We start from the raw sequence: 24,725 nt of genomic DNA, 5'->3' as shown, positions 1-24,725 counted from the left end.
TGTGCTTTAGGGATTTATTTTGTAATTGGTTAGCTCAAAAATTTTTTCTGGCTTGAGAAAATACACCATTCAAACTCTTCATGCTTAAAATTTCAACATATGCCATGTGTTAGGGGATCCTTCTAGGTATGTGTCTCATGGTCTTCTCTCCTTCCTATGATGCATGCTTTACTGAAGAGGGTACCCATCCAGGAGGGTAGGGAGGGCTGTCGGGGGCATGTGAGGAGCTGCATTCTGTGGCTGAAAGCTTCAAATCAATGCTGTTTGTAGGGGAACAACGGTAGTCCTGCTGATTTAATGTATTTTAAAATTTAAAAGCTGTATTATGTTCTTGACAGCTTAAAAAAAATCCAGAACTTGTCATTACTTTGAACACAACAGCTATTACTATTTTTATGTATTTTTTTAGTCTTTTTTCACTTTCATGTTTTTGATGTAGTTGATCATGATGAGTCTAATTGTACACAATTAACTTATTTTTTCATTTAACATATCAGTTAGTTTTTTTTTTAATTTTGCTCAATAGTCTTCATAATAATAGGCCCAGAAATGTATGCAGCTTAATTTACATAATCATATCACTTTCTTTGACATTTAGGTTGCCAACATGTGTAACTATGTTAAAAGAACAACTTCAAACATCTTCTTTCTGTAGGTTTTAACCCCTTCATTTTATTCTCATGAGAGGGAGATGCAGAAGGCTCACATATCTTTTTTCCCCCAAACTTTGAACTTTTTATTTTGTACTGGGATGTAGCCGATTGACAATGTTGTTGTAGTTTCAGGTGAACAGTGAAGGGACCCAACCGAACATGTACACGTATCCGTTCTCCCCTAAGTCCCCCCTCCCCCCATCCAGGCTGCCACATGGCACTGAGCAGGGTTCCGTGTGCTATACAGTAGGTCCTTGTTGGTTATCCATTTTGTGTATCGCAGTTGCTCACATATATCTTGTTGGGGGTCGTGGCTCTTGCATTTTCCATGAAGATTTGGTACAGTCAGCAGTGGTATGTTTTTGTAAGCTATGGTAAACATCAGATGGATGACGCATGTTTGATTTGGTTACAGGTTGTGAAAATCTTAGAGAAGCATGACCCCTTGAAGAACACCCAGGCAAAGTACGGGCCTGTCCCTCCAGACGAGGCCAGTGCCGTTCAGAACTATGTGGAGCACATGCTCTTTCTTCTGATTGAAGAGCAGGCCAGGGGTGCTGCCATGGGGCCCATCCTGGAGTTCGTGGTCTCCGAGAACATCATGGAGAAGCTATTCCTTTGGAGCCTGAGGCGGGAATTCACCGACGAGACGAAGATGGAGCAGCTCAAGATGTACGAGATGCTGATCACCCAGTCCCAGCAGCCTCTGCTGCACCACAAGCCCATTCTGAAGCCCCTGATGATGCTGCTGAGCTCCTGCTCGGGAACAGCCACCCCCACTGTGGAGGCGAAGCTGGTGGTCCTGCTCAGTCAGCTCTGTTCCATTCTTGCCAAAGATCCATCCATCCTGGAGCTCTTCTTCCACACCAGCGAGGACCAAGGGGCTGCGAACTTCCTCATCTTCTCCCTTCTGATCCCCTTCATTCACCGGGAGGGGGCCGTCGGCCAGCAGGCCCGGGATGCCTTGCTCTTCATCATGTCTCTGTCCGCCGAGAACAGCGTGGTGGCTCACCACATCGTGGAGAACACCTACTTCTGTCCCGTAAGTCCTTCTCGCTGGCCCCTCTTCCTCCTGCTCTTCTCTCTTGGGCTGATGATAAATACTTTTTTTTTTAAAGCTTATTTAGATTGTTATTTGCATCTCTTTTGTGCTGAAAATCTTGTTTCTTGTTTTTTTTTGTTATTGTTATTTGTTTGTTTTTGGCTGTGCTGTGTGGCATGTGGGTTCACAGTTCTGTGACCAGGGATCAAACCCTTGCATTGGAAATGCAGAGGTTTAATGAATATTTTTCCTTTTTTTTTCCAGCAAACTGTTCTTGTCACCTTCTATAGAAGGATGTTTAGAGGAAATATTTTGGAGGGAGGAGAGGAATTTAAGTTGAGATGCCCTATGGCTGAGCAATGTCAGCTTGAAATAAGCCAATAGAGGAAACTATATGTGTTACTGTTTCTTGGTTCATTTCTGTTGTGTTAGGAGCTATTTTGTTTTTTTCTAAGAGCATCTCCTGAGCAATTTGTAAAACCTGCTCATCTTATATTCTTAGCTTTTCAGGTTGGTTTTGAGCCAGTGAGTCATGGCATATGGTCAGACCCCTCACAGCGGGCTTCACAGATTAATTTGTTTCCCAGCAAGATAATGACCAAAATTGTAAATGCCGAGCACTGATTTTATTTTAAAAGGGGAAATACATATTTACAGTTTGAAGTAGCAAGAAGTCCTCTACTCTGTACCGTTCCTTAAGCGTATGTGGGTGAGCAACAGAGAGTAAGGCCTTATGTGGATGCCTGAGGAGTCAGGCCCAGTCATAGGTCTGGAAAATAGTCGGGACTGTCTGAGGCTCTCACAAAGCTGTACGCCTCTGATTGCTTTCTGCGGTTAGTGTCACCTTGGGAAGGGGTATTTAAACAACAGATTTATGGATTTGTAGAGTTCCATAGAATAGCAAAGAGAGATGAAAAAGCCTTCTTAAGTAAACAATGCAAAGAAATAGAGAAAAACAATAGAATGAGAAAGAGTAGAGATCTCTTCAGTAAAATGAGAGATACCGAGGGAACATTTCATGCAAAGATGGGCTCAATAAAGGACAGAAATGGTATGGATCTAACAGAAGCAGTAGATATTAAGAAGAGGTGGCAAGAATATATAGAAGAACTATACAAAAAAGATCTTCACGACCCAGATAAGCATGATGGTGTGATCACTCACCTAGAGCCAGACATCCTGGAATGTGAAGTCAAGTGGGCCTTAGGAAGTATCCCTATGAACGAAGGACTGAAATGGCAAGGACATAACAGAAGCAGAAGATATTAAGACGAGGGGGCAAGAATACACAGAAGAACTGTATAAGAAATATCTTAATGACCCAGATAACCACGATGATGTGGTCACTTACCTAGAGCTGGACATATTGGAATGTGAAGTCAAGTGGGTCTTTGGAAGCATCACTATGAACAAAACTAGTGGAAGTGATGAAATTCCAGCTGAGCTATTTCAAGTCCTACAAAGTGATGCTGTGAAAGTGCTGCACTCAATATGCCAGCAAATTTGGAAAAGTCAACAATGATCACAGGACTGGAAAAGTTCTGTTTTCATTCCAGTTTCAAAGAAGGGCAATTCCAAATAATGTTCAAACTACCATACGATTGCACTCATTTGACATGTTAGTAAGGTTATGCTCAAAATCCTTCAAGCTAGGCTTCAGCAGAATGTGAACTGAGAACTTCTAAATGTACAAGTTAGATTTAGAAAAGGCAGAGAAACCAGAGATTCAATGGTCAAAATCCATTGGATTATAAAAAAAGCAAGGGAATTCCAGAAAAACATCTACTTGTGCTTCATTGACTGTGCTAAAGCGTTTGACCTTGTGGATCACAATGAACTGTGGAAAATTCGTAAAGAGTTGGAAATAGCAGACCACCTTACCTGCCTCCTGCAGAACCTGTATGCAGGTCAAGAAGCAACAGTTAGAACCAGACATGGAGCAATGGACTGGTTCAAAATTGATAAAAGAGTACGTCAAGGCTATATGTTGTCACACTGCTTATTTAACTTATATGCAGGGTACATTATGTGAAATACCAGGCTGGATGAATTGCAGGCTGGAATCAAGATTTCCAGCATGGGAGATATGGGAGATATATCAACAACCTCAGGTATGCAGATGATAGTACCCTAGTGGTAGAAAGAGAAAAGGCACTAAAGAGCCTCTTGGTGAAGGTGAAAGAGGAGAGTGAAAAAGCTGGCTTAAAACTCAACATTAAAAAAAAAAAACTAAGATCATGGTATCTGGTTTCATTACTTCCTGGCAAGTAGATGGGGAAACAATGGAAACAGTTGCAGATTTTCTCTTCTTGGGCTCCAAAATCCCTGCAGATGATGACTGCAGCCCATGAAATTAAAAGACACTTTTTCCTCAGAAGAAAGCTATGACCAACCTAGACAGCATATTAAAAAGCAGAGACGTCACTTTGTTGACAAAAGTCCATATTGTCAAAGCTATGGTTTTTCCAGTAGTCACGTACAGATGTGAGAGTTGGACCATAAAGAAAGCTGAGTGCCAAAGAATTGATGCTTTTGAACCGTGGTGTTGGAGAAGACTCTTGAGAGTCCCTTGGACTGCAAGGAGATCAAGCCAGTCAACCCTAAAAGGAATCAGTTCTGAATATTCATTGGAAGGACTGATGCTGAAGCTGAAGCTACAATTCTTTGGCCACCTGGTGTGAAAAACAGACTCACTAGAAAAGACCCTGATGCTGGGAAAAGTTGAGGGCAAGAGGAGAAAGGGGCAACAGAGGATGAGATGGTTAGATAGCATCACCGACTGAATGGACATGAGTTTGAGCAAACTTTGGGAGATAGTGAAGGATAGGTAAGCCTGGTGTGCTGCAGTCCATGGGAGTCACAAAGAGTAGGACATGACTTAGGAACTGAACAACAGATCTTCTGTTTTGTAAAATGTTGAGCAATGGCTATTTTTATTTTCTTAACCCAGTGAACATCTCCAGTCTATTTCCATTATGTATTCTTTTTACTGATCATCTCATTGTGTTTCTTTATAAACCGTATTGTCTTAAACGTGCCTGATTTTGCCAGAATAGTGTGTAAGACCATTAGTGAGTTTTATAGGAACAGGCCAGGCAAATTGCCATAAGTAGATTAGATTCATTGTTAATGAACACCATGTGGGTGGTTCTTAACCCAGAGTGAGGGTATTTAGAAATGTATGTGGGGTGTGTTTGGTTGTCAGGAGACATGGAGGCCTGGAAGGGAGGTCATCTGGCCTTTAGTGTGCAGGGGCCAGGGATGCTTAATGTCCAGTTGTTTGTGGAATGGTCATGCACAGCAAAGAATTGCCTTGCCCCAGGTGCTAATAGCCATGCTAGTGACTGACATGCTGTATTTGGCTTTGAGGTTCAAGAGTAGCAATCTTCTTTATAATACTAAATTCCTGTCTTTATTAATAAGCCAAACAAACCAAGGTCACCGAAGTGTCTGATGAATATTTGTTTTAGGGGGAACAAATAGTAAAAATTTTGAGAAATAGAGTTAAGTTCAGTGCACCACATGTCTCTTTTCTTCCAGCTTCGGACCAACAGAATCAGAAATTGCAGAAAGGGTGTGTGTGGGCTCAGTCACTCAGTTGTGTTCAACTCTTTGTGGCTCCCTGGATTGTAGCCCGCCAGGCTCCTCTGTCCATGAGATTTTGTAGGCAAGAGTACTGGAGTGGGTTGCCATTTCCCCCAAAGATCAAGAGTCAGATGGGAAGTAAAGAACTGATTCCATTCATCTGTGCCAGCATAATAAATCTCCTTTCCTTATTTCCTTCAACAGAATTATAAACTAGATTATAAATCCTTTTAAAAGAACATACCTTTAGGCAAAAGTGTAACTTCTCACCCTGAATCTGAGTGTCTGTATTAGTTTTCTTTTAAAAGACCCACAACTAATTGGTTAGAGTGTAATTGCTTCACAGTGCTGCCCTGGCCTCCACTGTTGAGTGAAGTGAGTCAGCCCTGTGTATGCACATATCCCCTCCCCGGAGCCTCCCTTGCACCTCCACCCTCATCCCAGCCCTCTGGGTCATCACAGAGCCCTGGGCTGAGCTTCCTGTGCCACACACAGCAGCTTCCTAGCAGCAGTTTTCTATTGCCGCTGCAACACATTCCCAGAGACTGTGGCTTTAAATAACACTGATGCTTACCTTACAGTAGTATCATCTTACGATAGATTACAAGTCCAACAGGTCTTACTGGGCCAACCTTAGGATGTTGACAAGGCTTGCTCCTTTTTGGAGACTGTCATGGTGAGTCCTTTTCCTCACCTTCTCCAGCTTCCAGAGGCCACCCACATCCCTCAACTCATGGCTTGCTCCTTCCCTTCCACAGTCAGCAGTATGACATCTCTCTCACCATCCTTTTGGAGTCATGGCTCCCCCTGACTCTGCTCCTCTGCCTCCCTCTTCCACTTCCACAACAACCCTTGTAATTATGTTGTGTTTACCTGGATCATCCAGAATTTAAAGATTTTTAAGATCATCCCTGCTTAAAGATTAGCTAATTAGCACCCCTATTTCCATCTGCATCCTTAATTTTCCTTTGCCATAGAACCTAACTTGTTCATACACTCAGGAATTAGGGTGTAGACAGCTTTGTGAGGGCTGGTCTGCCTTCCACAATTACCGTATTCATTCAGTTTGGAGAGATCTTGGAGAAGTTTGATGAAGAACGCAGCATAGTCAGGATTCTTGTAGTTTAATCTGACCATGTAAGTTTGGGAGTTGTTGAGGAAGCAGGGACACCCATTAGGGTCTAGAAACAAGAGTGATAGGAATGAGGATATGAGAGGCACTGGATCTGAGCAGTGTTGTGATGACAGAGGCTCATTAAAGAACGGACTTTTTCACGAGGGGGCTGTGCAGAGGTTTTGAGTTTGGCTTATTTGAATTGCTTCGGGTAGTTCTACTGTCCAACAAGGAGTGCAGGTATTGAAACAAATCAAAATATTTGGGCAGTTCACTCGGTCAGTATCTACAGGGCAGTTTCAAAAAGGTACTGTTTTTAAAAGCATCACAATTCTAAAGTATCTTGAGGAAATCTAACAAATATGTAAAAGGCTTTGCAAGGAAAATTATGGAACTTTATTGAAGGGCATAAAATAAGACAAATAGATGGAAAGCCCTGCAGTTTGTAGATACTGTGTAGATAATGCTTTTCTGCAAATCAATCTGTGAAGTTAACACAATTTATGTTTTAAAACTTTTTATTGTGGAAAAAAGCAGAACACAGAAATGGAACAAAATACAGAAACTTGAAAGAATACTAAAAGGAACACCATATACATAGTGCTTAAGTTAATATGTGTATACTTTGGTATACGTACCATCTGTGCTCTTTGTTTTTGCTGTGCCATTTGAAATTAAATTATAGACATCAAGTATTTTAATATGTATCTCCTTCAAATAAGGACATGATCCTACACAACCACACTACTGTTATTATACCTAAGAAAATTGTACAGTAGTTCTATAATATGATGTAATAACCAGTATCCCAGTTATGCCACAAATGACTTTTATAGATTCCACCCCCCACCCCAAACTAGAGTCCAATACAAGGTACATTTCAAACTGTACACTTCTGACTGTTGTGTATCTCTGGTCTGTTAATTCACACCAGGTTGCCGCTTTTATCCTCAGGATGGTGACTTTGTAAGAGTTCAGCCACTGTCTTTATTTATTTATTTATTTTTTAAAATTTTTTAATTTTTTTTTTCCATTTATATTTATTAGTTGGAGGCTAATTACTTTACAACATTGCAGTGGTTTTTGTCATACATTGAAATGAATTAGCCATGGATTTACATGTATTCCCCGTCCCGGTCCCCCCTCCCACCTTCCTCTCCACCCCAACCCTCTGGGTCTTCCCAGTGCACCAGGCCCGAGCACTTATCTCATGCATCCAACCTGGGCTGGTGATCTGTTTCACCCTAGATAATATACATGTTTCGATGCTGTTCTCTTGAAACATCCCACCCTCGCCTTCTCGCACAGAGTCCACAAGTCTGTTCTATACATCTGAGTCTCTTTTTCTTTTTTTGCATATAGGGTTATTGTTACCATCTTTCTAAATTCCATGTATATGTGTTAGTATACTGTATTGGTCTTTATCTTTCTGGCTTACTTCGCTCTGTATAATGGGCTCCAGTTTCATCCATCTCATTAGAACTGATTCAAATGAATTCTTTTTAATGGCTGAGTAATATTCCATGGTGTATATGTACCACAGCTTCCTCATCCATTCGTCTGCTGATGGGCATTGAGGCTGCTTCCATGTCCTGGCTATTATAAACAGTGCTGCGATGAACATTGGGGTGCACGTGTCTCTTTCAGATCTGGTTTCCTCGATGTGTATGCCCAGAAGTGGGATTGCTGGGTCATATGGCAGTTCTATTTCCAGCTTTTTAAGAAATCTCCACACTGTTTTCCATAGTGGCTGTACTAATTTGCATTCCCACCAACAGTGTAGGAGGGTTCCCTTTTCTCCACACCCTCTCCAGCACTTATTGCTTGTAGACTTTTGGATAGCAGCCATCCTGACTGGCATGTAATGGTACCTCATTGTGGTTTTGATTTGCATTTCTCTGATAATGAGTGATGTTGAGCATCTTTTCATGTGTTTTTTAGCCATCTGTATGTCTTCCTTGGAGAAATGTCTGTTTAGTTCTTTGGCCCATTTTTTGATTGGGTCATTTATTTTTCTGGAATTGAGCTGCAGGAGTTGCTTGTCTATTTTTGAGATTAATCCTTTGTCTGTTGCTTCGTTTGCTATTATTTTCTCCCAATCTGAGGGCTGTCTTTTCACCTTGCTTATAGTTTCCTTTGTTGTGCAAAAGCTTTTAAGTTTCATTAGGTCCCATTTGTTTATTTTTGCTTTTGTTTCTAAAATTCTGGGATGTGGGTCATAGAGGATCCTGCTGTGATTTATGTCGGAGAGTGTTTTGCCTATGTTCTCCTCTAGGAGTTTTATAGTTTCTGGTCTTACATTTAGATCTTTAATCCATTTTGAGTTTATTTTTGTGTATGGTGTTAGAAAGTGTTCTAGTTTCATTCTTTTACAAGTGGTTGACCAGTTTTCCCAGCACCACTTGTTAAAGAGGTTGTCTTTTTTCCATTATATATCCTTGCCTCCTTTGTTGAAGATAAGGTGACCATAGGTTCATGGATTTATCTCTGGGCTTTCTATTCTGTTCCATTGATCTATATTTCTGTCTTTGTGCCAGTACCATACTGTCTTGATGACTGTGGCTTTGTAGTAGTCTGAAGTCAGGCATTTTGATTTCTCCAGTTCCATTCTTCTTTCTCAGGATTACTTTGGCTATTCGAGGTTTTTTGTATTTCCATACAAATTGTGAAATTATTTGTTCTAGTTCTGTGAAAAATACCGTTGGTAGCTTGATAGGGATTGCATTGAATCTATAGATTGCTTTGGGTAGTATAGCCATTTTGACAATATTGATTCTTCCAATCCATGAACACGGTATATTTCTCCATCTGTTTGTGTCCTCTTTGATTTCTTTCATCAGTGTTTTATAGTTTTCTATGTATAGGTCTTTTGTTTCTTTAGGTAGATATACTCCTAAGTATTTTATTCTTTTTGTTGCAATGGTGAATGGTATTGTTTCCTTAATTTCTCTTTCTGTTTTCTCATTGTTAGTGTATAGGAATGCAAGAGATTTCTGTGTGTTAATTTTATATCCTGCAACTTTACTGTATTCATTGATTAGCTCTAGTAATTTTCTGGTGGAGTCTTTAGGGTTTTCTATGTAGAGGATCATGTCATCTGCAAACAGAGAGAGTTTCACTTCTTCTTTTCCTATCTGGATTCCTTTTACTTCTTTTTCTGCCCTGATTGCTGTGGCCAACAATTCCAAAACTATGTTGAATAGTAGTGGTGAGAGTGGGCACCCTTGTCTTGTTCCTGATTTCAGGGGAAATGCTTTCAATTTTTCACCATTGAGGGTGATGCTTGCTGTGGGTTTGTCATATATAGCTTTTATTATGTTGAGGTATGTTCCTTCTATTCCTGCTTTCTGGAGACTTTTAATCATAAATAGATGTTGAATTTTGTCAAAGGCTTTTTCTGCATCTATTGAGATAATCATATGGTTTTTATCTTTCAATTTGTTAATGTGGTGTATTACGTTGATTGATTTGCGGATATTAAAGAATCCTTGCATTCCTGGGATAAAGCCCACTTGGTCATGGTGTATGATTTTTTTAATATGTTGTTGGATTCTGTTTGCTAGAATTTTGTTAAGGATTTTTGCATCTATGTTCATCAGTGATATTGGCCTGTAGTTTTCTTTTTCTTGTGGCATCTTTGTCTGGTTTTGGAATTAGGGTGATGGTGGCCTCATAGAATGAGTTTGGAAGTTTACCTTCTTCTGCAATTTTCTGGAAGAGTTTGAGTAAGATAGGTGTTAGCTCTTCTCTAAATTTTTGGTAGAATTCAGCTGTGAAGCCATCTGGTCCTGGGCTTTTGTTTGCTGGAAGATTTCTGATTACAGTTTCGATTTCCTTGCTTGTGATGGGTTTGTTAAGATCTTCTATTTCTTCCTGGTTCAGTTTTGGAAAGTTATACTTCTCTAAGAACTTGTCCATTTCTTCCAAGTGTCCATTTTATTGGCATAGAGCTGCTGGTAGTAGTCTCTTATGATCCTTTGTATTTCAGTGTTGTCTGTTGTGATCTCTCCAATTTCGTTTCTAATTTTATTAATTTGGTTCTTCTCCCTTTGTTTCTTAATGAGTCTTGCTAATGGTTTGTCAATTTGGTTTATTTTTTTCAAAAAACCAGCTTTTAGCTTTGTTGATTTCTGCTATGGTCTCTTTAGTTTCTTTTGAATTTATTTCTGCCCTAATTTTTAAGATTTCTTTCCTTCTACTAACCCTGGGGTTCTTCATTTCTTCCTTCTCTAGTTGCTTTAAGTGTAGAGCTAGGTTATTTATTTGACTTTTTTCTTGTTTCTTGAGGTAGGCCTGTAATACTATGAATCTTCCCCTTAGCACTGCTTTTACAGTGTCCCATAGGTTTTGGGTTGTTGTGTTTTCATCTTCATTCATTTCTATGCATATTTTGATTTCTTTTTTGATTTCTTCTATGATTTGTTGGTTATTCAGAAGCGTGTTGTTTAGCCTCCATATGTTTGAATTTTTAATAATTTTTTTCCTGTAATTGAGATCTAATCTTACTGCACTGTGGTCAGAAAAGATGACTGGAATGATTTCAGTTTTTTTGAATTTACCAAGACTAGATTTATGGCCCAGGATGTGATCTATTCTGGAGAAGGTTCCGTGTGCACTTGAGAAAAAGGTGAAGTTGACTGTTTTGGGGTGAAACATCCTATAGATGTCAATTAGGTCTAGCTGGTCCATTGTGTCCTTTAAAGTTTGTGTTTCCTTGTTCATTTTCTGTTTAGTGGATCTATCCATAGTTGTGAGTGGAGTATTAAAGTCTCCTACTATTATTGTGTTACTATTAATTTCCTCTTTCATACTCATTAGCATTTGCCTTACATATTGCGGTGCTCCTATGTTGGGTGCATATATATTTATAATTGTTATATCTTCTTCTTGGATTGATCCTTTGATCATTATGTAGTGTCCATCTTTGTCTCTTTTCACAGCCTTTATTTGAAAGTCTATTTTATCTGATATGAGTATTGCGACTCCTGCTTTCTTTTGGTCTCCGTTTGCGTGGAATATTTTTTCCAGCCCTTCACTTTTAGTCTGTATATGTCCCTTGTTTTGAGGTGGGTCTCTTGTAGACAGCATATATAGGGGTCTTGCTTTTGTATCCATTCAGCCAGCCTTTGTCTTTTGGTTGGGGCATTCAACCCATTTACATTTAAGGTAATTATTGATAGGTATGGTCCCGTTGCCATTTATTTTGTTTGGGGTTCACGTTTATACACCTTTCTGTGTTTCCTGTCTAGAATATCCTTTAGTATTTGTTGAAGAGCTGGTTTGGTGGTGCTGAATTCTCTCAGCTTTTGCTTGTCTGTAAAGCTTTTGAGTTCTCCTTCATATCTGAATGAGATCCTTGCTGGGTAGAGTAATCTAGGTTGTAGGTTATTCTCTTTCATTACTTTAAGTATGTCCTGCCATTCCCTTCTGGCCTGAAGGGTTTCTATTGATAGATCAGCTGTTATCCTTATGGGAATCCCTTTGTGTGTTATTTGTTGTTTCACCCTTGCTGCTTTTAATATTTGTTCTTTGTGTTTGATCTTTGTTAATTTGATTAATATGTGTCTTGGGGTGTTTCGCCTTGGGTTTATCCTGTTTGGGACTCTCTGGGTTTCTTGGACTTGGGTGGCTATTTCCTTCCCCATTTTAGAGAAGTTTTCAGCTATTACCTCCTCGAGTAACTTCTCATGGCCTTTCTTTTTGTCTTCTTCTTCTGGGACTCCTATGATTCGAATGTTGGGGCGTTTCACATTGTCCCAGAGGTCCCTGAGGTTGTCCTCATTTCTTTTGATTCTTTTTTCTTTTTTCCTCTCTGCTTCATTTATTTCCACCATTTTATCTTCTAACTCACTTATCCTGTCTTCTGTCTCTGTTATTCTACTCATGGTTCCCTCCAGAGTGTTTTTGATCTCATTTATTTCATTATTAATTTTTAATTGACTTTTTTTTATTTCTTCTAGGTCCTTGTTAAACATTTCTTGCATCTTCTCAATCTTTGTCTCCAGGCTATTTATTTGTAACTCCATTTTGTTTTCACGATTTTGTATCATTTTTATTATCATTATTCTAAATTCTTTTTCAGGTAGATTCCCTATTTCCTCCTCTTTTGTTTGACTTGGTGGGCTTTTTTCATGTTCCTTTACCTGTTGGGTATTTTTCTGCCTTTTCATCTTGTTTAGATTGCTGTGTCTGGAGTGGGCTTTCTGTATTCTGGTGGTCTGTGGTTCCTTTTTATTGTGGAGGTTTCACCCAGTGGGTGGGGTTGGATGATTGGTTTGTCAAGGTTTCCTGGTTAGGGAAGCTTGTGTCAGTGTTCTGGTGCATGGAATTGGATTTCTTCTCTCTGGAGTGCAATGGAGTGTCCAGTAATGAGTTTTGTGATGGGTCTATGTGTTAGGTGTGACTTTGGAGAGCCTGTATGTTGACACTCAGGTCTATGTTCCTGCGTTGCTAAAGAATTTGCGTGGTATGTCTTGTACTGGAGCTTATTGGCTCTTGAGTGGTGGTTGGTTTTGGTGTAGGTATGGAAGCTTTTGGATGGTCTCTTATTCCTTAATGTTCCGTGCAGTCAGGAGTTTTCTGGTTTTCTCAGGTTTTGGGCTTAAGTCTCCTGCCTCTGGATTTCAGTTTTATTCTTCCAATAGTCTCAAGACTTCTCCAACTATACAGCACTGATAATAAAACTTCTAGGTTAATGGTGAAAAGATTCTCCACCGTGAGAGACAACCAGAGAGGTTCACAGAGTTACATGAAGAATAGGAGAGGGAGGAAGGAGATAGAGGTGAGCAGGAGGAGAAAAGGGGGACTCAAGAGGAGAGAGACAGATCTACGCAGTTATCTGTTCTCCGTAGCCCAGACACCCACAAAGATTCACAGAATTGGATTGGGAAGAGAAGGGGAACGGAGGAAATAGAGGTGTTCTGAGGTAGAAAACAGAGAGTCAAAAGTGGGAGAGTAATCACCACACTCCTGAATAGAAATGGGAACTGAATATTGGATTCTTAAATGTCCAAAATTTATATCACATACTGAAAAACAAAGATTAAAAATCTAGTGTAGAGGTTAGACTCTTTGAAATACAATATTTAAAAACAAAAACACACAAAAAATTTAGAAATGTATATGAAGTTCGGTTTAAAAATAGGGTTTCTCTCTCTCTTTTTTTTTGGCAAGGTTATAGTGAAATGAAAATGAGAATTAAGGAATAATAGAGGAGTATTAGAGGACTTTAAAAGTTAATAAGAGAGAAAAACAAGAAAAAGAAAGAAAAAAAAATTTTTTTTCCCTAATTAAAAAAATCGTAAAAATATATGAAAATGAAAGTTGAGGAGTAATGGGGGAGTAATAGGGAATTTTAAAAGAAAATAAAAGAGAAAAAATAAAGAAAAAAAAGGAAAGAAAAAAACATTTTTTAAAAATTAAAAACATACATATATACATATATATCTAGGAATTTCTCTGGAGTTGTTGCGGTCAGTGTAGGTTCAGTTCAATTTCAGATAGCTCCTCTTTCCAGCTTACACTTCTAGATATCTATAGGCCCCTTCCAGTATAGTCGGTGTTACCGTCAGGGATTTTAATCTGTTGCACCGGTCCTTTCTGAAGCGGTTCCCTTTGTTTATTTGGCTTCTGTTTGCTGTCTCTTCAGTGTCTAATTTCTGCCCTGACACAGGCCGGCAGAGGTGATCTCTTATTTAGGCTCGCTAGTTCAGTTCAGTCCTGCTACGGGGAGGGCGGGGCGCTGCAGACAGATACCGCTCTGTGTGGATAGCGCTCACCGTGTTCCGGCCACACTGGGTTTGCCCCGCTCACGGGTGTCAGTGCTTTCCCCGTCTACACTGCTCAGGCTCCTGGCTGCTCTATATGGAGCGGGCCCTGCGTTGAGTGCAGGTTCCAGTTTTCGGGTACTCCACAAAAGCGCGGATTCGGTTGTGCCTGCGTTTTGTGCCTTCCCCGGCCTGAGCGGTTCAGGCAGCCAGGGGCTTGGGCGCACTCTCCCCGGGTGCGGCGCGCCTTTTCCCTCCTCGGCGAGCGGCTCAGGCAGCCAGAGGCTTGGGTGCAATCTCTCTGGGTACGGCGCGCTTTTTCCCTCCGCGGCCCCAGCGCGCGCCGCCAGTCGGGTCTCAGGAAGTCTTTAGATAGAAACCGGAGGCCTGTTTGCAGTGTGGGAGGGGGTGGCTTCTCAGGGGCTGAGTTTGCCCTTTTCCCCTCCCCTCTGCCTCCTACCTCCAGCGGGGATGGGCCGGCTCTTCTCTGGAATTTCTCAGTCCTTTTGTTTTGCGAACCGCCGGCAGTGTGTTCTGGCTGGTTAATTTTGTCCCTTATTATCCCACAGTTTAAAAAAGCTCCCTCCGATTACTCTCAGGGTCTTTGGGCCGGTCCTTACCCTAAGCAATGCCGCCCGCTCCTCTCCGTTCCGCCCCCGCTTGTTGCTGGCGGGTGCAGGCGTCTGGGGTACTTTTCTGCTGGGAGTTGCTTTTAGGCACTAATCTGTGGGCCTTATTTAATTTTCCTTCCCAGTTAGATTGCCGAAAACTTCCCCCAGTCCCGCCAGTGCGAGGGTTTCCTGGTGATTGGAAACTTCCTCTATTAAGACTCCCTTCCCGGGACGCGTCTCCGTCCATAGCTCTTTTGTCTCCCTTTTTATCTTTTATATTTTGTCCTACCTCCCTTCGAAGACAATGGGCTGCTTTTCTGGGCGCCTGATGTCCTCTGCTAGCGATCAGAAGTTGTTTTGTGAAATTTGCTCAACGTTCAAACGTTCTTTTGATGAATTTGTAGGGGAGAAAGTGGTCTCTCCGTCCTATTCCTCCGCCACCTTGGCTCCTCCCCAGCCACTGTCTTTAGAACACCCCACGGTCTAGATTTGTTTCTTTATGTAGTTTGAGTGGTCCCTATCACTGGTGTTTCCTGAAAATCAGGAGTTGGGTCTGAATGCCTGGTTAAATTCAGGTTAAGTACATTTCGTAAGAATACTTTATAGGTGATGCCATACACGCCAGGAAGCACATGTCAGGTTGGACCAATGTTCGTGACAGCGCAGGTGATCACTCATTGTTTAAGGCGGTAATCCTTTGATCCCTGGGTTATAAAGATAAAACTTCCCCTTTGCAAACTGTAAGGTATAACTGGTGAGATGTTAACGTGACTTAAAATCCCAGTAGAGTTTTTGAAGGAACATGGCAAATTGATGCTAAATATCATATGCGTGCATGCTAAGTTGCTTCAGTCATGTCCGACTCTTTGTGACCCAGTGGATAGCCCACCAGGCTCCTCTGTCCTTGGTTTTCTCCAGGCAAGAATAGTGGAGTGGGTGTCCATTTCCTCCTCCAAGGGGTCTTCCTGACCCAGGGATTGAACCCAGGTCTCTTATGTCTCCTGCATTGGCAGGCGGGTTCTTCACCACTTGTGCTACCTGGGAATAGCTGAAATAATTATATGAATAATGATAACAGTAATATATTTGTTGAGAGCTAGCTATATGCCAGCTACTATTGTTAGTGCTTTATATGTGTTAATTCATTGATTTCTCACAACTATTGGAACTAGTGTTATTTTTCTTTTATAGATGAAGAAATTCATGTACAGTGAGTGACTTGATGTAAATTCATACAAGGCCACATGGCTAGTAAGAGAGAGGGTTAGGATTTGAAGCAGAGCAGTCTGACTCAGTCACCCGTATGCTTAACCCCTATCTTGTACGTAAGTGATAAAATATTAAGACTTTGTATAGAGCAATAATCATAAAGAAAAGATGTAAGAAGAAAAACACCACCCAAGGATCAAATCTGCATCTCTTACATCTCTGCATTGGCAGGTGGGTCCTTTACCACTGGTGCCACCTGGGAAGCCCATATGTTACACACACATTTGCAAATGGTTGGTACCCAAAATATATAAAAATATTTGTAATACTACAAATTAGTAAGAAAATGATGAAACATGCATGAAGGATATGAACCCACAGTTCCCAAAAGATGCCAAACCTGATACGTATGAAAATATGCTCATCTTCCCTAGCATCAAGTAAGTACAAATGAACTTACAGTGAGACAACAGGTAACGGCATCAGAGTGGCTAACCATTAGACGTCCAGTAACACCGCGTTGGTACAATAACTCAGGAAAGCAGTAAGGCAGTATTGCCCTGAGAGCTCCATTGGTGAAGAATCAGCCTGCAATGCAGGAGACCTGGGTTTGATTCCTGGGTTGGGAAGATCCCCTGGAGAAGGGAAAGGCTACCCACTTCAGTATTCTGGCCTAGAGAATTTCATGACTGTATAGTCCGTGGGGTCTCAAAGAGTCAGACATGACTGAGCGACTTTCATTTTCAATGAAATTGAGTGTTTGCGTGCCATATAGTCCTGCATCTTCACTTCTCGATATCTCCCCTAGGGAAGCCTGGCACATGTTTACAAGGGTACATGCACAGAGATATTCTGTGGAATAGTGATTTGAAGGAGAAAAAGAGAAATAAGAAAAAGATAAAATGGTATATACGATGTCAACGGAATACTCCTCAGCATCAGAATGAATTAATCACTGAGCATTATTCCACTGCATCTGTATTTATCTATCTACCACATCTTTTTTATCTATTCAACTGTTGATGGACACTTAGGTTACTTCCTTAGCTTGGCTATTATAAATAGTGCTGCAGTGAACATTGGGTGGCTGTATCTTTTTGAATTAGTGCTTTGTTTTCCTTGTATAAAAATGGAGTGAAATTTTGCCATTTGAAATAGCATGGAGGGACCTAGGTGGCATTATGCTTAGGAAATAAATAAGAGACAGACACATACTGTATGTATTCACTTGTATGTGGAACCTAAATATGACAAAAGAGAAACAGACTCACAGATGTAGGGAACAAGCTAGTGGTCATCAGAGGGGAGAGGGGCTAGGATCAGGGCAAAATAGGGTGAATGGTACAGACTACTCGGTATAAAATAAGTTACAAGGATGTTATGTACAGCATAGGAAATATAGTCAATATTTTATAATAATTTTGAATGGAGTCTAATGTATAAGAATATCAAGTTACTATGTTGAATTATGTTGAAACTAATAATAAGTCAACTGTGTGTGCATGCTAAGTCACTTCCGTCATGTCCAACTCTTTGCAGCCCTCTGGGTTGTAGCCTGCCAGGCTCCTCTGTCCTTGGAATTCTCCAGGCAAGAAGACTGGAGTGAGTTCCCATGCCCTCTTCCGGGGGATCTTCCCGACCAGAGACTGTCCCTGCATCTCCTGTGGCTCCTGCATTGCAGGCAGAGTCCTTTACCCCTGCGCCACCGCAGAAGACAAGTCAACTGCACTTCAATAAAAGTGAATGGGTTACATTTCACATTTATTAGCATGTAGCTGCACCTACATGTGTGAACACCAATAAACCCAAAACCAAAAAACATAAAATCTAAAAGCATAAAAAAGTAAGTAGCAAAATGTTCCATATAATAATGTTAGCATTTGCATAAAATTTATGTGAACTTTTAAGACAACATCTTAGTGTGTACTGTTTTTTGATACATATGAATACAGTAGAAGTACAGAAACAGGCACAGAAATAATATATGTTAAGCTCAGGACTGTTGTTACTTTTGGGTGCAAATGAAGGAGAGATGATGGAGATTGGAATAGGGTTTAGCTCTACTTGTAATGTTTTGTTTTTTGAAAAATAAAGAGCACTCTGAAGAAATTATGGCTGTCAGGAAGCATTTAACAGGAGGCTTCCCGCGTGCTGTTATGGATCTGTCAGGAACCCTCTGGCCCTTATTAATTCCTGAATATTCAGGAATTAAGAGGAGAGGCAAGCCTTTCCCGGGGCTGAGGAATCCAGGCATTTCCTTTGTTAGTTTCTCATTATGGTGATAAGTACCCTCTTCTCTCTTATTTTAATAGGGATCGCTTTGTGTTTTCTAAGTCTGGAACTTTAATCTTTATCTTTGCTGAGAGTAACTACAGTATATATGCCCACGCCATGTTGATTAAAACACCTTTGCTCCATCGGAGCTTTGGTCCCCGTGTCTTTCTTTCTTTCTCTTCCTGTCTTTCTCTTTATCTATTTCTGGCTGATTCCCTGGAGTGCGAAAGCTGGCTGCGTAACCCAGGGAACATTAGCCTCTTTCCTTCTTTCACTTTCTCATCGTTGACTCCGGACCACCAGGTTCCGGTCCATTAAAGGACCAACATAAAACAAAATCTGTTAAATCTTGGGGATGATTTTCTGTTTTGTTTTACATGTTCGTAATATGTCATATTTTAAAGATTTAAGCATGTTAGGACTGGAATGGAGCCTATTTTTAGTGTTTAAATTTCCACTTACTAAGTTATAGGTAGATTTCACTGAGTAGTTGTTGCTTTTGTAAAAACATGTTTTAAAACACTGTATACAGTTCATTAAAATTGGAGGAAAAGCATCTCCAGCTGACCTTATTTGCTAGAATGGAACACAGTGCTTCGTTGTGTTAAGTTGCCCCTTAGGATAGATCCCGTAATCTCATTTGTTCCCAGTTTTCTATAATTACATCTGACAACATAATTAAAAAAAAAGACCTCTTTATGTTGAAGATAAAAGCATACTCTATTAACCATCTGGCTAAGGACCACAATTGACAAAAAGCTTTTTCTAATTAGTATGATTGTCAAAGTGTGTTAGCATCAGGTTTTGGAAAGAGTAATGGCTCTTTAAGGAAACTGGACCACTTTTGGAACCTTTTGTTCTGTGGTTTATAGAAAGAACTTGCTGGTTCTGCCTCTTGTCTCAGGATGTGTTTTCCCAAGAAGAGAAAGATAACAAGGATACTCTAGGGAAGAATTTAGTGCCCACGAATGGTTGGGGACTCTGAATGACCCTCGCTTCTTATGATTTTTTAAAACCAAGTATTGATAATTAAGCCCTTGTCACTTGTTACATGTTGGCAGAAGTTGAAAACAGCCTATATATACATTTGGAAATGCACATTGAAATAAGCAACCTTTAGGTACACAGCCGCAGGTAGAAAGTTATTTATCCCATATCTAAAATTTATGGGGCTTTTTATTGTGGCATGTTGTCGTAAATGGTCCCCACCAGGTGTTTCGCTGCTAGCTTCAGACTAAAGCCATCTGCTGACAGTCTTCTTTGCTTTTGCTGAAATTAACTGGGTACTATTAGGTGTTTAAAGTTAAAGGTGAACCTTTCCTGATGGTTCGCTGCTCTGTGCTTGTCATTTTCCTCCCCCCTCCATTGGAAACGTTGCTGTGTATAGACCATGATGTCCACTTCTTTACACGCATGATTCCTTCTAATTGCTGCAACAACTCAGTGAGGAGACTGAGCTTTGGAGAGCTTTAATAACTGCCTGTTAGTGACAGAGCCAAAGCCATGATCGTCTGATACTGAAATCCAGGGTCTCAGCAGTTACCATGCTGCTCTGTTCTGCTGTCAGGGATGTAGTTTGCTTTTCTAATTGTTGGTCATCTTTAGCATTTTACGTGGTCATTCATTTTTTTTAAGACTTGAGAAAAGATAAATTAAAAATATTGGGTTGTAGGACTTCTCTGGTGATCCAGTGCAGGGGATCAGGTTTGATCCCTGGTCAGGGAGCTAAGATCGTGCATACCACGTGGCACAGCCAAAAAAAATGGTGGTGGTGGGGAGGGGGTGGTGGTGTTACTGTGTTGGGAATAAGTATAATGTTTTACCATCACTTTTTGGTGGTCAGGATTAATAAAGGCTAAAAGAATGGATGAGCATTTAAAAATACTAACTGTTGAATGTCAATATGTATTTTGAATTTTTAAGTTAAAACTGTCTTAGATTATATCATCAAACTCTTGGAAAAATTATCTGCAAACCTGTTGTTGCCTCTCCTTTCTCTTCTTCCTGTTCCCATAATATTCCCTGCATTGTTTTTTAGAATGAGTGAGTGAATAAAGGTCAGCAGGAAGTAGTCACCAGTAGTAACAGTCTTTCTTGCATTTACTGGTTGATCAGCTGTCTCCTCACCTGGTCAGACTTGTTCAGTGCTTGTTCCCCAGTCCTGACATGGTGCCTGGCCTATCATTGGTGTTCTAGAAATGCATGCGGACTGGATGAAGGAATCTGAAATCTGAGCGAAGTCTTGGAAAGGATAATTATTTAGCAGAAAGGATTTGCAGTCTTGTTCTTAAGACCATGTAGTCCTCTTCATTCTGCAGACTCTTCTCTCCCATGTTTCTTTGCCGTGCTGGAGACAATTGCAGGTCTGTTCTCTGGCTCCGCTTCTAGAGGCGAGAACCGCACAGGTGTCGGCGTCCAGGGGACACAGTGCACTGTCCTTCCGTGCAGGCGGGCGGAGTTCCCGTCTCAGCCATGCCCTTTTCAGGACACTCTTTAAAAAAAGTGAATATTAGGTATGTGTTATTTTTAATTACTGTCACTGATGGATGTAATTTGAAAATTAATGTTGCTGTAATTATATTGATATACTGAATAGTTATTCCCAGCTTCTTAGTCAGACAAATTAAGCCTGTCTTTATGAATTCATCTTCAAAGGCTCAAAGTGGTTAAGGAATCGGGAGTATGCAGAATTAAAGCCTTTCTTCTGTGGTTAATTTAGCATGAGTTAGCAAATGTAATTGATTTAAAAAATGTGGCATCAAGATTAGATTTCCCTTCAAGGAGAACTTTTGGTCTCTGTTCTCTCTTGCCAGAGGTTTCTGATTTATAACAAGGAGCTCACTGGGGTCACATTCAAAACAGGAATTAAAGTGATTTGTTTGGGTTTGCTGACAAGGAGTTAAATGCTTTAAATAGGGGACATTCTTTCTTGGGACTGCAGATGCCCTGATTTTGAAAAAGAGATACACGGGCTGTCTTGTTGCCTGCTGTATATCCTGTGCTTAACATTGTGCCTGTCCTGAGGGTGCTCAGCGACTTTTTTTTAAAAATAAGAGGCTGAATGAATGAGTGAATGAAGGTCACTAGGAAACAGAACAGAGAAGTGTATATGATCTTCTGATTTTCCAGTGTTGAAATGGCTCATCTCTTTCCCTTGCCGCCCTCACACACTCAGCCGCGGCTGCTGTGCCCCGCTCCGCCCCGACTCCTTCCTGCGGCGTCCATCATCGGTTTCTCTGCACCCAGACCTCCAGGTGCCCGGTGGTCATGTCTGCCCTGCATTATTGACGGCTGTGTTACCCAGGGAAAGTACTGCTAGGATCTGACTGGCGGGTCACCCCAGTCTGCGGTGTGGACGGGAGTGAACTGGTCAGGCCGGGGGAGATGTAGAAGACAGATGCAAGGAAGGCAGTTACTGCACGGAGGGCTGCAGGGGGCACTGTGGGAACAAGCCGGGGGAAAGGGGGAGGCGACAGTTGGTAGATCCTTTTTCCAAGTATGGCATGCCTGGAGCCACCCCTCCTGGCTTTCCCTGTCTGATGTTGGGCACCGTGGATTGTCATAGCTCACCATCTGAACCTCCCTTCCCTTCTCTCTCTGGTCTGTATAAAGCCTGAGGTCTCATGTTTTTGTATTTTCATACTGTTCATGGGTTTCTCAAGGCAAGAATACTGAAGTGGTTTGCCATTGCCTTCTCCAGTGGACCACGTTTTGTCAGAACTCTCCACCATGACCTGTCCATCTTGGGTGGCCCTACACTAATGGCTCGTAATTTCATTGAGTTAGACCATGCTGTGGTCCATGCGATCAGTTTGATTGGTTTTCTGTGATAGTGCTTTTCATTCTGTCTACTCTCTTATGATTATACAGTGGGAATGACAAATAGACAAGGGACTAGATCTGATAGAGTGCCTGAAGAACTATGGACAGAGGTTTGTGACACTGTACAGCAGGCAGTGATCAAGATCATCCTCAAGAAAAAGAAAAGCAAAAAGGCAAAATGGCTGCCAGAGGAGGCCTTACAAACAGCTGAGAAAAGAAGAGAAGTGAAAGGCAAAGGAGAAAAGGAAATATATTCCCATTTGAATGCAGAGTTCCAAAGAACAGCAAGGAGAGATAAGAAAGCCTTCCTCAGTGATCAGTGCAAAGAAATAGAGGAAAACAACAGAATGGGAAAGACTAGAGATCTCTTCAAGAAAATTAGAGATACAAGGGAACATTTCACGGAACGATCGGCTCAATAAAGGGCAGAAATGGTATGGACCTAACAGAAGCAGAAAATATTAAGAAGAGGTGGCAAGGATACACAGAAGAACTATACAAAAAAGATCTTCATGACCCAGATAATCATGATGGTGCGATCACTCACCTAGAGCCAGACATCCTGGAATGTGAAGTCAAGTGGGCCTTACGAAGCATCGCTACGAACAAGGCTAGTGGAGGTGATGGAATTCCAGTAGAGCTATTTCAATTCCTAACAGATAAGGCTGTGAAAGTGCTGCACTCGATATGCCAGCAAATCTGGAAAACTCAGCACTGGCCACAGGACTGGAAAAGGTCAGTTTTCATTCCAATCCCAAAGAAAGACAATGTCAAAGAATGCTCAAACTACCACACAGTTGCACTCATTTCACGTGCTAGTAAAGTAATGCTCAAAATTCTCCAAGCCAGGCTTCAACAGTATGTGAACCATGAACTTCCAGATGTTCAAGCTGGTTTTAGAAAAGGCAGAGGAACCAGAGATCACATTGCCAACATCCGTTGGATTGTTGAAAAAGCAAGAAAGTTCCAGAAAGACATCTACTTCTGCTTTATTGACTAGGCTAAAGCCTTTGACTGTGTGGATCACAGCAAACTGTGGTAAATTCTGAAAGAGATGGGAATACCAGACCACCTGACCTGCTTCTTGAGAAATCTGTATGCAGGTCAAGAAGTAACAGTCAGAACCAGACATGGAGCAACAGACTGGTTCCAGATTGGGAAAAGAGTACGTCAAGGCTGTGTATATTGTATGTTAACTAAGTATTGCTTATTTAACTTCTATGCAGAGTACATCATGAGAAACGTTGGACTGGATGAAGCACAAGCTGGAATCAAGATTGCTGGGAGAAATATCAATAACCTCAGATATGCAGATGACACCACCCTTATGGCAGAAAGTGAAGAAGAACTAAAGAGCCTCTTGATGAGAGTGAAAGAGGAGAGTGAAAAAGTTGACTTAAAACTCAGCATTCAAAAAACTAAGATCATGGCATTTGGTCCCATCACTTCATGGCAAATAGATAGGGAAAAAGTGGAAACAGTGAAAGGTTTTCTTTTCTTGGGTTCCAAAATCACTGCAGATGGTGACTGCAGCCATAAAATTAAAAGATGCTTACTCCTTGGAAGAAAAGTTATGACCTAGACAGCATATTAAAAAGCAGAGACAGTACTTTTCTGACAAAGGTCCGTCTAGTCAAAGCTATGGTGTTTCCAGCAGTCAGGTATGGATGTGAGAGTTGAACTATAAAGAAAGCTGAGCACCAAAGAATTGATGCTTTTGAACTATGGTGTTAGAGAAGACTCTTTAGAGTCCCTTGGACTGCAAGGAGATCCAACCAGTCTATCCTAAAGGAAATCAGTCCTGAATATTCATTGGCAGGACTGATGCTAAAGCTGAAACTCCAATACTTTGGCCACCTGATGTGAAGAATGGACTCATTAGAAAAGACTCTGATGCTGGGAAAGATTGATGGCAGGAGGAGAAGGGGATGACAGAGGATGAGATGGTTGGATGACATCATCACCTCAGTAGACTTGAGTTTGAGCAAACTCTGGGAGTTGGTGATGGACAGGGAAGCTTTGTGTGCTGCAGTCCATGGGATTGCAAACACTCGGACACGACTGAGTGACTGAACTGTACTGAGCTGAACTGAGTCTCATCTCCATGCGATGGCTCCAGAGCTCTGTCTACTGGGCTCTCCACTGGTTTGTCCCTTCAGTTCTGTGTCTGACCTGCAGAACACTGCAGGGTCTGATTCAGGCATGCCTCGCCAGGCTCCTTCCACCTGTAACTCTACACTCCAGTAATACTGCAGTTCTCTTCATTCCCGGAAGGTGCCATCTTTTTTTGCTCCTTCATGCTTTTTACATCCTCTGCTCGAAATGTTCTTGCTTCCAACAATATAAGAACTTTTAAAAATAATAAAGCTCAATAAGAAATTTTTCTGGCTGTTACTCATTCTTCAGCAGCTCTTGGGTATCACTTCTTCTGAGAACATTTTGTGCTCCTAACACTCCCAAGTCTGGGTTTATCCACAGTGACATATTTTCTATGATGTAGTCTGAGCATTTATTACACTCCTATAATTGCCTGTTCATCTCTTATTAGTCTGTGAGATTGGTGAATGCTTTGCTATGTCTTCTCTGGGTCTAACTCAGAAGGTGCTGTTTTCTTGAATGCTTCTGTCCCGTTTGAGCTCCTTATAACCT

At 41.1% G+C, this 24,725-nt stretch overlaps 1 protein-coding gene across 8 annotated transcripts in view; it reads left to right on the top strand.

The window, feature by feature from the left end:
• The window catches only part of FHIP1A (FHF complex subunit HOOK interacting protein 1A), a 399,036-nt gene that overhangs the window by 297,909 nt on the left and 76,402 nt on the right, over positions 1-24,725 (top strand). For all 8 annotated transcript variants that reach the window (XM_070474764.1, XM_070474760.1, XM_070474765.1 and 5 more), the window contains one exon: positions 1,069-1,695. In XM_070474764.1, the coding sequence (XP_070330865.1) occupies positions 1,069-1,695 (627 nt within the window). The remainder of the gene's footprint in view (positions 1-1,068; positions 1,696-24,725) is intronic.

Source organism: Odocoileus virginianus, chromosome 12 (genome assembly GCF_023699985.2).
Source record: "Odocoileus virginianus isolate 20LAN1187 ecotype Illinois chromosome 12, Ovbor_1.2, whole genome shotgun sequence".
Taxonomy (NCBI): Eukaryota; Metazoa; Chordata; class Mammalia; order Artiodactyla; family Cervidae; genus Odocoileus; species Odocoileus virginianus.
This window is presented reverse-complemented; position numbering and strand designations above follow the sequence as displayed.